At 35.9% G+C, this 12,883-nt stretch overlaps 1 protein-coding gene across 1 annotated transcript in view; it reads left to right on the top strand.

Annotated features, from left to right (window-relative positions):
* Positions 1-12,883, top strand: part of LOC150089216 (transient receptor potential-gamma protein-like) — a 68,304-nt gene that overhangs the window by 23,547 nt on the left and 31,874 nt on the right. Inside the window, exons 7-10 of the mRNA XM_090389898.1 lie at positions 3,881-4,033; positions 4,180-4,319; positions 5,949-6,061; positions 11,820-12,074. Of these exons, the coding sequence (XP_090246024.1) occupies positions 3,881-4,033; positions 4,180-4,319; positions 5,949-6,061; positions 11,820-12,074 (661 nt within the window). The remainder of the gene's footprint in view (positions 1-3,880; positions 4,034-4,179; positions 4,320-5,948; positions 6,062-11,819; positions 12,075-12,883) is intronic.

Raw genomic sequence — 12,883 nt, forward strand, 5'->3', positions numbered from 1 at the left:
CCAATTCGAAAACCATTTCTTTCGGTAAAAATATTCAAAAGATTCGCCCGGAATATTTACAGTCCAGTCTTGCCGCCGTTGGCAGCAAAATTGGACTGTAGATATTCCATTGTTCTACATTGTCTTTTTCCATTGTTCTACATTGTCTTTTTCCATTGTTCTACGTTGTTCTTTTTTCATTGTTCTATATTGTCTTTTTCATTGATCTATATTGTCTTTTTCCATTGTTCTAAGTTGTTCTTTTTTCATTGTTCTATATTGTCTTTTTCCATTGTTCTGCGTTGTTCTTTTTTCATTGTTCTATATTGTCTTTTTCCATTGTTCTATATTGTCTTTTTCCATTGTTCTTCAGTTCAGTCTTACTGTTAGCACTCCATTGGAACAATATTCCATTGTTCAACGTTGTTCTTTTTCCATTGTTCTACGTTGTTTGTCTTTTTCCATTGTTCTACGTTGTTTGTCTTTTTCCATTGTTCTACGTTGTTTGTCTTTTTCCATTGTTCTACGTTGTTTGTCTTTTTCCATTGTTCTACATTGTTCTTTTTCCATTGTTCTTCAGTCCAGTCTTGCTGCCAACGGCAAGACTGGACTGAAGAACAAGGGAAAAAAATCACGTGGGTTGATGAGTCTCGATTTACACTTTTTGGCACCGATGGTTGAGATTTTTAAATTTAAAAAAAAAAGAAACTGAAAATAAATAAGAATAAACACATATACTTAGTATGAATAAACATTTTACTATGTCTGTTATCTGCTTATTCTAATTAATATTTTTTATTATTTATTACTATTTAAAATTCCACAGCCATTTTTAAAATTTAAAAATATAGCCATTTTTAAATATTTAAACAGTCAAAGCTCTATAACCATTGAGAATTAGACATTTATGACTTCTTTTGTTACTTTGGATCACACAATAAGTCTCAGAAATTTTTGCATATGCATTTTAAATTTCCTCTATATATAGGGTGTTTCTTAATACAGTATATGGGCCGTACTTCAGGATCGATTTAGGACCAAAAAATAATAATAATAATAATTTAAAAAGTAATATAAACATATGCCTGAATTCGCTTTGTTTCGGAGTTACAGCCCTTTTTACGTTCCGGAACTCATCTAGCAAAAACGCCTGTTGGTCTCCGGGTAGGCAAAGTACATTACAACAGCGTAGTTAGGTAAGTAGGAGGCAGGGCTGTGCAAAGTTACCTGGGAGCAAAACTCCATTCAGGGTCCCCAACGATATTTTTGATTATTATTATTATTATTAGTAACCCTTCAAAAATCCCCTATTCTGAAATTTTTAAAACAATTATCATGACTGGGCAGAAAAGAATCTACACGTCATCATCTAGTCAAGGCACCAGCAATAATTAATGTATGGACAGGAATTTTTGCTGACTGATTAATTAGTCCTTTAGTTTTGCCTGAATGATTAATCAGAGGATTTTATTCCGTGTTTAAGAATTATTTAAGCGATTTATTAGATGAAATTCTTACATTGTCGTATGTTAACATTTCATTCAAGTTAGCATTAGCAGAGGCATACGATGCAAGAAAGCAAGCTTATGCAGTATCAGTCAAACAGAAAAAAAAAAAAAAAAACCTCCTATTTCACCCCTCCATTCGTTCCAAATGCCTGTCCAGCTCATCCTTAAATTTATTTAGGCTATCAACTTCCGCAACAAACGCAGGAAGTCTGTTCCACCAATCAACTACCCGCTGGCTAAACGCAAATTTCCGCACATCTATTCTACAACTGTCTTTCCTCAATTTGAAACTGTAACCCCTCAGGTTCTTATTCTGAGCAAGAGGAAGAATCCCATCAGGAGTCAGCTTGCTCAACCCATTAAAGGCCTTATACACCTCAGTCAGATCACTTCGCAGGTGCCTACTCTCCAGGCGCTACAATTGCAGAACTTAAGCCTTTCTTGGTAAGAGCACCCCTTTGTTTCCCCTCACCAATCTTGTTGCTCTTCTTTGTACTCGTTCTAGCAATTCTACATCGTTCCTAAAATGAGGCCTCCAGACCTGTACACAGTACTCTAGGTATGGCCTGACCATTGCCTTGTGTAAAGGGATAATCACCTCCCTGTCCTGCTAGCAAAATTCCATTATACAAATTTTGTATTATTGACAAAACTCTATGACCTGCCCTGGCAGCCCGTCTGCACTGCTCAGCGAACTTCATATTTGACTGCAACCTCTATATAGTGCATATTCAAATTCGATTACCCCAAGGTCTTTTTCACTTTCCACTTCCCTGAGTGTAGCATCACACAGTTGGTACGTTTCTCTTGGGTTATTGCTACCCATATGCAGTACTTTGCATTTTTCAATGTTAAAAAACTTCAGTTACCACCTCTCAGCCCATTTGCCCAACTTATCTAGATCCAGTTGGAGTAGCATACTGTCTTTACTGTCGTTAACAACCCTGCCAACCTTTGTATCATCTGCAAACGTAGACATTAAACCTGATATACCTTCATCGATATCATTGATAAATGCACAAAACAACAATGGGCCGTGGAGAACTCCACTAATAGCATTTGTCCACGAAGAGTAGTGTCCATTAATTACCACTCTCTATCGTCTCTCACTCAACCATCCCTTATCCATTGTACCAACTTACCCTTAATGCCATACCTCTCCAATTTGTACAGCAGTCTTCCATGTGCAACAGTATCAAAAGCTTTCCTGAAATCCAAGTACGTATATGATATCAAAATTATTGGCATTCAGTTCCTTTGGGACCACATCATTGTATCCAATCAAATTGGTTGACAAGCCCTCCCTTTAACATTCTTTACCCATTTTACCCATGCTGTGTCTTAATTATTACTACAGTCTTGTCTAGATGATCCTGTAATGCTTCTTTAACCAGTGATTCCATTATTTTTCCCGGAATACAAGTTAAACTAACAGGTCTATAGTTACTTGTGTCACGTTTTGAACCCCCTTTGTGAATTGGTGATACATTTGCACACCTCCAGTCCATGAGGACCTCCCCTAAGGGTTTTCTTACTTCCTTTGCTGCCTCCTTTAATATAACTGGATAGATCCCATCCACCTCAGGTGCATTCCTTATGTTTAGCTTCAACGATTTCTCCTCCACTTTGCTCTCAGTTATTACAAAATCACTTAGCTCTCTGTTAGAGTTTGATAAACTTCTGGCATTCTCCTCATTGAATAACTTCTGATGTGGTTTTAAACGCGAAAGCGCTCCACCTCATTTTAGTTGAATAGCCACAGACTATTTGGATCAGCATTTCCCAAATAAATGTATAGCCGTGTAGATCTCACTGTCTATACATTTATCTGGGAAATATTTTTTATACAGTTGCATGGTGTGCCGCTCCCCGGACCTAAATCCACTCGATTTTCACATTTGGGATAATCTGAAATCCATCATTTACGGGAAACCCATTGAGAACTCTGAAATGTATCTCCAGCGCGTAGAACAAGAATGCCAGAAAATCCGAACAATATCTGGAATTTCTGAATGCATCAGATAGTCCATGACGATCCGTGTTGGGGCGTGTACACAATAGCATGGCAGTCATTTTGAGCACGTCCTTTAAATTAAGGTGGACAAACAAATAGATCTCGGGCACATGTTTATATGAACTTTTTTTCATTGTTTTTAGGTCCTGAATGTATTCTGAAAATACGGCCATGTGTTATAAATCACTGTATATTTCTTAACACAGAATCATTATACCTTTTCCATAAGTGTATTCAAGTTATAAAAGAAGGTTGAAAACCCTTGAAACTGTGGATGTAACCTGTTGAAAAACTACTCTCATAACTTTCACCAGAGTGCGCATAATATATGCTAAACTTTCCTATTTCCTTAAGAATAATTCAAATTCTGTTTTTTCAGTCCTTTTAATTCTCGCATCTCAAAGGGTGGAAACAATTATAATTGAGTGGTTTGGAAGTAATTCTATGAAAAAATGGATACAGGAAGCAAAGTTGAAGGAGAGAGGTCAACTGCCTGGGGTTGTAGAGATCGCAATAATATTTTATGTAATGGGTAAGTTTAAACTATGAATGCATAAATAAAAAAAACTATATAGTTTAGAAATATTTGTAATGGTAATATACGAGTACATACATGTAGTCATTTTAAATTAGATTATATACTTGAATAAATGGTATTTTAATTTATTTATTCGTTAGGCTTTATATGGTGCGAGATCAGACAGCTATGGGAAGCTGGAATCGAAGACTACATGAATGATATGTGGAACATTCTAGATTTCATATGTAACATGCTCTACCTTATGTGGATTGGACTGAGAATTACAGCTTGGTATTTGGTACAGTATTGATACATACGTCGTTAGAAATTAATACCTTAAGACCAGTCTTAAAGATGTTTGTAAAGCATCTCAGTATAAAGAAATTATGTTCATTTTAAATAGCACAGCACCAAAATGCAAAAGTTACTTTTATTATTTTAAGAGATATTCAGAATAATTACTAAACACAAGGTAGGAACAAATGATTGAAAGGCAAACAGTTATAAGGGATTGAAAATTAAAATCTATCATCATAATATTTTAAATGAGATACTTAACCCACGTGTTGGTAACATTTATTATTATTTTATTTTTTTTTTCATTGAAACATACTTGAAGGCAGAGCCACGTTAACGCTACGGCCAAACCGGTCATGGTCGGGGGTCTCACCCGAAGAGGGGCCTCATTTTCAGTGTAAATATTTTCTAAAGTAGTGATAAAAATTTCTAATAATAATAATAATAAACCAAGAAAACGTGTAATACAAAAGCATACTTCAACTTAACTTGTTAAGTATTTATATTTTATTCTTATTTCTTTTCATTGTACAAGAAATAAGTTAAAGTTTCTATCAAAATTGTTTTTATTACTTTATTTTTCAAGTCAAAAAACATAAAACGTTTTTGACCTCTTATTTTGCATTTTTATCAAGGAATTATTATTCACAATCTAAATATAAAAACCTGCGTAGTATTTGTATTTATATGTATGTGCATTATATACATTAAAGGGGCCTCAAATTTAAATATGGCCGAGTGTTTCTTTCATCCTTAATCCGGCCATGCTTGAAGGCACAAAGTCCTTGTCCCTACTCTCAGTTTACAAAAACTTCATAGGATACATTTAGGGTTTTCTATGGATCTCGGAACTCGTCTTCGAGCCAAATTGGAGGCTAAAATTAAGAAATTATATACCTGTTTATATACAAAGTTAAATATTGAAGGCTTTTATCCTAATTATATGGCTTTATACAAATAAATATGTATATGGATTAATTAATATAACAAATAGAATTTTACTTGATGAATCGTAAACACATGGAAAATGACAATCTTTGTTTAGCGTACTGCTCCATTTGATTGTGATTCATCAAATCAAATTCTGTTCAATATCTCAATTAATCAGTGTAATACTGATTAAAGCTATATAATTAAAATGAAAGCCTTCAATCTGTAAATAATTACTTAACTTTTTATATTAAAAGGTATACGTATTTGGACCAAACATCCGTATTTGGACCAAAGCAGTCGTACAGCGGATCCGAAACACGGTCTATAAAGTTTTAGCAAATTGAGAATTGGCGAGAACTTGCACTTTTAAACATTTTTCGATAAAACAAAAATTTTGTTAACAGTTAAAAAAAGCTTAATTACTAGTCTACAGAATTGTTATATTTTGATAATTTTGCATTCTAATCTGGAACCTCGTCATAAAGCCAAAAAAAAGCAAAACAAACTTGTAATAGTGAGAATCACTGCTTTCCCTCCAGTCAGAATTTACTGATACTGATTTTATTGATATCCTTCAGGGCTTTACACACATAAATTAGGTCCGAATATAAATGAGTACGAATATTATTTAAATAAAGTGCCTTGTTCCACCCAGAAAACATTCTGCGATTCGCATTTAAGTCCTTTTTGTGTCTAGGTTCGAAGAGATATTGCAGCTGGTCGCCTTGCTTTCCAACCAAGAGAGAAATGGGATCCATACGACCCAATGCTGATTTCCGAAGGGATGTTTGGTGCTGCTAATATACTGAGGTCAGCGTTGTATTGTGTTAAAAAGGTTTTAAAACTATATAAAATTTATTTCATATAGTTTTAAAACAATATAATTTATGTAATTTTTATTTTATATAAAATGTCATGCATTATATATCACAGATTCTTCAGTTAATTATTACAAAAATATGTGATAATTGTTATTTTTCTAACAGACTTTGCAGGAAATGTTAAGTTAATATACTGCTTCGGTTAAAGTAGCTCAATTAACAACACATCCGAAGTGTAATAGCACAAGCTACAATTTTAACATTATTGCGAATGTGGAAAAAATAAAAGAAATATACAGGAACTCCCCACCTTACGTAAGGGTTGCGTTCCGCGGAACGCTACGTAAGTCGGAATTTTCCCTATGCTTGTGCAGCACTCGCAACTGTGCTCGCTGAATTCATTGAATCAAAAAAGAAATGTTCGACGAACATATAAATAGAATTATTTATTGTATTTATTCAATTTTTTTTTATCTCATGCGCAGGAAAAATTACAAAAGCGTGCAATTTAAAAAAATTTCAAAATTATAAAATTACAAAAAAGAGAGGAGACAAGCATAACGTCAGTAAGTTTTGCCTCTCGAGCATCGTTGCCAGAATCGACTTCTTCAGCTGATAAGTACGCCACTGCGGAGGTTGAGGGCTGTGGAGATTTAGAAGGGGTCAGCCGCTCAACCTTACGAAAGAACATATTAACGGATGACTGGACGGTGGCTTTTTTTCTTTTCAACGTAGATTTCTTTGTAGCAAGCAAGCATATGATTCACCCCTCTTAACTCTTAACTTTTAAGAATCGTTTGCTGTCAGGATCCATCTTCTCAAACCTCGCTATTGCCGATGCAATTTCACAAAATGCCACTGCCATCTCTCTGGTGATGAGGCGTCTCGGCTCCTCATTTGGTTCATCTTGAGCTTCGTCAGCATTTTCTTCTTTCACTATCACTGCCTGCAAGTCAATAAGTTCGTTAGATAATTCCTTCTCTTCTTCCTCTATTAACTCTTCCACATCTTTGGTATCAACCTCCAACTGAAGTAGCTCTGCAACCTTTACAATCTTATCTGTCACATGATTCGTCTTTTTCAAATCCTTCGAAGCCTTTTACGTGCCGTGGGCATATTTTCTTTAATGCACCATTTAAATAAATTTTAGTAATTTCCGCCCAGACTTTATTAATGTTTAAGATGGCGTGGTAAATATTGTAAGATTTCCGTAACGTAAAATTTTTCTCATCGTCTACTGCAGACAATGCCTGAGCAAATGTTGTGCGTAAATAGCATGCTTTTAAATTCGAAATAACATCCTGATCCATAGATTGGATGAGTGAAGTCGTGTTTAGCGGTAGAAATATGACTCTCACGTTCGAATTGAAATCATCTAGATGCGTAGGATGTCCAGGAGCATTATCAAATAGAAGTAAAATCTTGAAAGGAACGTCGTTGTATATACAATATATTTCAAACTCGGGAATAAAGCACCATTTAAACCAATCTTTAAAGAGAGATATTGTTATCCATGCCTCTGGTTCGATAGGAAATGCACGGGTAGGGTGGCTTTACTGATGCCCTTAAATGCACGAGGATTTCCAGAATGGTACGCAAGCAGTGGTTTTAATCTGTAATTTTACGCTGCATTAGCCCCAAGCAAGAGTGCGGCCCTATCTTTTGAAGCCTTGGAACCTGGCACTATATTTAGAGTCTAAATACATGATACACCATCAGGCATCTCTCATAAGTCTAATAGGGACAAGTGGACAGTTGAGTTATTATCCCACACATATACAAAATATCCCTGAAACGGCACCGGGGCAGCCTGATGATGTCCGGAGTTTCCAAGAATAAGTAACAACAGCCTTCTCCACTGGGAAGCGTTGCCTATTCGAAGAGTTTATGAGTTTTTGAGTGGTGTGAGTTGAAGGAGTTCTGTCCCTTTCATTCTTCTACACCGTTTCTTTTCCTCTTCCACTCCTACTATTACTTTCCCTTTCATTCTTCTACACCGTTTCTTTTCCTCTTCCACTCCTACTATTACTTTCCCTCTACCTTTTTGCTTTTCTAAGTCTAATAGGGACAAGTGAATAGTCGAGTTATTGTCCCACACATATACAAAATAGGCCTTGAAACGGTGCCGTCTGAGTGGTGGTATCCATCTGAGAATAAGTAACATTAGTCTTCTCCTTAGGTGAAGCGTTACTTATTCGAAGTAGTGCAATATCATGGCAACTCGTGAAGGTATTCACAATATGAGATATAACTTAAAACGATGCCGTTTTACTAATATTCTGATTTATTCAGATATAGCTATGACGATACGCTTGCACTATATTTATACATTGTATAAGAATATATAAAAAAATTGGGGGATGTGAGAAAAAAAAAAAAAGCAGAGGAATTGAACACAGGAAAAAAAGAAAACAGCTTCTCTTTACATTACCACACGGCTATTATAATTACTTTTTTTAAATGATTGGATATCCCTATTTATGTTTATATTTCATTATTCTTCCGCACTTTCATAGTGCCTTTTTTGTCTAGCAACATTAATTAATTATGAATATTCTATATTAATATTCAGTGAATCGATATATTGTCCATTACAATTACAAAATTATAGAAAGTGTTCCACAAACTCTTCGCAATGTTCCGGCTTGTTGCTTAGGTCCGATTTTGGTGGCGCCACTTTCTATGCGTTTTAACGTGTAACCGGAATTAACATTATTGTCTACGGGAGTTGACACTCTTATTACTCTGTGCTTCGGGGATTCAAGGTACCGTTATTTCGATTTTTCCGTTATCTAGAAAGTTTTGTTTTTAATATATTTAATGCAGAAATAATGAGGTTAAATAAGAAATAGAAATAGAGATGCAATTTTATTAACTGCACATAAAAAAACATAAACATGTTGACGATCCAATGTTATTTTCTGCCATTAATACACTCCTGCTCAGTTCTATTTTCTTTATTATATCAAGTTTAGTCTTCGCGGTAGCACAGTGGTATCGTCAAATTCTTCCCCGCACCGGGTGAAAAGGCCAGGTTTCGAATCCTGTCGATGACACGAGGAACTTTTTTGGCCTTTTTTTTCACTCCGTAGCCGAGTTAGTCGGTCTCAGTCGTAGACAGCAAGGTTTTTCCTCCAGAAACTGGGGTTATTCGTCCAGAAAAACAGCTGTGAAAGTCGACCAGAGGACACAATACACATGGGTATATGAATTAACATTCCGGGTAACCCTAATGTAATAGTTTGGATTATATTAAATTTGTCACTAAGCTTTAATGTTGTTCTTCTTTTCTTCTCTGTATGAGGTTTGTTAACTTTAGGAGCCATAGTGATGGTTTTCAATTTAAAATAAAGGTAAAGCAGCGGATATCAGTACAGAATTCACTTTCAAAATGGCGAACGTAAACAAATACAGTAATCACGTGACTTGCCATTTTCTTTTTTCGCCACTACAAGACATTTCCGCTGTATGTATACATCCGATCTCAATGTGCCGTTATTTCGAATGTTCCGTTATTTGGGTTGCCGTTAGTCTACTGTTTCGATAGTCTACTGAAATAATAATAATCACTGAAATAATAATAATTTTTATTGGTCCAATTTTAATGAAATTTTGGATGCTATACCAATCTTTCTAAAAGACCCAAATATAAAACATAATGAAAATCCTTACACTGAGAGCCGCATTGTTACACACGGGCAGACAGATGGACACGATGAAGACAAACAGGCGCATTATGGACATGTGTTTATGTAAGGGGAGGCTCCTAGAACGTCAGTTCAACTCCGCCTTGTATCTCTGTGAAGAACAGTATCACTACAAATGGGCCAGATATATGTGTGACGTCGGTTTGTGTGTATTATGTGTGTGTTCTGTTGTTATGTTCTGACCGCTTGGCTACCCAGAAGCATCAGTCACCTGGACAGATGATTCTGGGTACTCGTCCACACCACTGGAAGGTGGGCCAGTTCCAGTAGATGGGACACCTATGGTCTCAGAGTATGAGACAAAAAAAAAAATTTTTTTTCCTTCTCTGGCGCCCGCTCCAGAGGGGGGGAAAAAAAAAACCCCGAAAGGAAGAGAAAGAAAAGAATAAAAATAATTAACTAAGATAACAAAAAAATAAAAAAAATAATAATAAATATAAATATATCTACTAAGTATATATATATATATATATATATATACTGTATATATATATATATATATATATATATATTGGTTTTTAGCATATATATACGCAAACATACATACATACATGTATATATCAAAAAGTGAAAAGGGAAAAACCAAGGGGGGGGGAAGAGAGAGAGAGAGAGATCAAGAAAAGGGTAGATCTTCCAGTTGTGCAACCAGTAAGAACGGCAGCATCAAAACACTTCGGTGCCTCCAGCCAGATGGATTTGATCAACCTCGTATCACTGGAATCATACTTTTCCTTAGTTCAAATACTTCTTTAGCAAATACCTGGAACATCTGAAAGTTACTACAGTCTCTTAAAAATATAGCTTCTTCTCCTGGAGCTATACTCTCAAGAATTTCACGTATCGCTGTTCTGGCATTGTCATATATTCGACAGTCATGTAGTATGTGCCGCCAGCCTTCCCTGACCCCGCAAAAACAAAGGTCCGTGTTACTTAGTCCTAATGCATATAATTTCTCATTCATTGACCCTTGCCCTGTTAACAAAAATGACGACTGTAAACTAGGTGTAAACCAATTGCGAACCTTTTTATCATTCAGAAAAGTCACGTTCGGGATAAACAAGTTGGTCACTCTTCCAGTAGGTATGGTATCCCATCTTGTCTGCCATAAATTGATTATTTCATTCATACATCTTTTCTTTTCGCCTCTGCAGTCAGAGCGAATATTTATCTCTATACCAAAACGTTCTGTAGGAATTTCCCTCTTAATACGGTAGCAAAAACCACGATACAACAAATGTAGATCCAAGGGTAGCGCTCCGGCCAACATCTGCAGCGCGGCAGTGGACACCGTTCTGCACACTCTTACAATACTAATTTAGTTTAGCCCGAAACGTAGCTATTTTAATTCTATGGAACCAGGCTCCTGCAGCGTACGTAGTTATAGGAAAGAATACTGCCTTGTAATACAGAAACAGTGTTTTATGTGATAGGCCCAGTCAGACTTTGAAATTCTAATGATAGCGCCAGAAAATTTCCTGATTTTATTGCTTAAATATAATAAGTGCTGGTGAAATGATAACTTACTGTCCACAATAATTCCTAGGTATTTGGTATCAAGGACCATAGGTAACCGTACACCATTAAACTTGATCTGAGGAGGTCGATTTATATCTAAAGCTGTTTTAAATAACATCATTTTAGTTTTGTAAGCACTAATAGAAAGCTTAAAGCTTTGAGCCCAAGAACTTAAGTCTGTCAGCACACTACTAGCTGACAGACTTAAAGTCTTAAGTGCATTAGGTACATATGCTAACGCGCCTAATAATTGAATCACTTACTGTTCGTCAACAGTGAGGGTTGTAGTTTTTCCTCGTTTCGGGATAAAATATCGCCTAATTCTGTATTTAGTTAACTTCCTAATCATAAACAGAAGCTGCGAGAATTAATTTTTTTAAAAAAAAATCTATAAATATTGCTGCTGCGTCTAAAATACCGATCTCATTTTAATTTTCTGCTGTAAACTAGCATTTAGAAATATCTGGATAGGTCTAAAGTAAAACATAAGCTGTTTTATCTTACTTCTTATTTTATTTTTTCTAGTTTCCTCAAGATGGTTCACATTTTTTCCATAAACCCTCATCTTGGCCCGCTTCAGATTTCTCTCGGTAGAATGGTTTTTGACATCATAAAATTTTTCTTCATTTATTCTTTGGTGCTGTTTGCTTTCGGATGTGGTATGAACCAACTACTTTGGTACTATGCAGATATGGATAGGAAACTCTGCTACAGTGGGCCTGACGGTATGCCAAACCATGATCACGACCGTTCCTGCGAAATTTGGCGTCGTTTTGCAAAGTAAGAATTATAGGCAGATAATTACTATACTTCATATTGGTTTCAACAGATTATTTACTACATAAAGTATACATGGTATGTAATTCCTGTTATGTGAAAAATTCTATGGAAAGCAAAAATTACGATTAGTAGTAGTAGTAGTAGCAATAGAGGCATGTGATGCAAGAAAGCAAGCATAGAGCTCATGTAGCATAGGACAAAAAAAAAAAAAAAAAAAAATTCACACAACCATTCCCTCTAAAAGTTTGTCCAGTTCCTCTTTGAATTTATTTAAGCTATCAACTTTCACAACGACAGATGGAAGTCTGTTCCAGCAATTAACTGCCCGCTGACTAAAGACAAATTTCCGCACATCTATTCTACAACTGTCTTTCCTCAATTCGAATTAATGCTCCCTCAGGTTGGTAATCTGAGCAAACGGAAGAATCCCATCAGAGTTCAGCGTGCTCAACCCATTCAAGATCTTATACACCTCAATCAGATCAACTTGCAGGTGCCTAGTCTCCAGCCGCTGCAATTTGTAGAACTAAAGCCGTTCTTGGTAAAAGAACCCCTTCGTTCCCCTCACCAATCTTGTTGCCCTTCTCTGTATACGCTCAAGCAACTCTACATCCTTCCTAAAATGAGACCTTCAGACCTGTACGAAATACTCAAGGCGTGGTCTGATCATTGCCTTATACAAAGGGATAATCACCTCCTTTTCCTGATAGCAAAATTCCCGTATATCATTGACAATACCCCATGACCTGCTCTGGCAGCTTGTCTGCCAGAGCAGGTCATGGGGTATTGTCAGTTTTGCTCAGAAATGA

The sequence above is a fragment of the Mastigoproctus giganteus genome, chromosome 2 (assembly GCF_048544385.1).
Source record: "Mastigoproctus giganteus isolate SK-2022 chromosome 2, ASM4854438v1, whole genome shotgun sequence".
Classification (NCBI taxonomy): Eukaryota; Metazoa; Arthropoda; class Arachnida; order Uropygi; family Thelyphonidae; genus Mastigoproctus; species Mastigoproctus giganteus.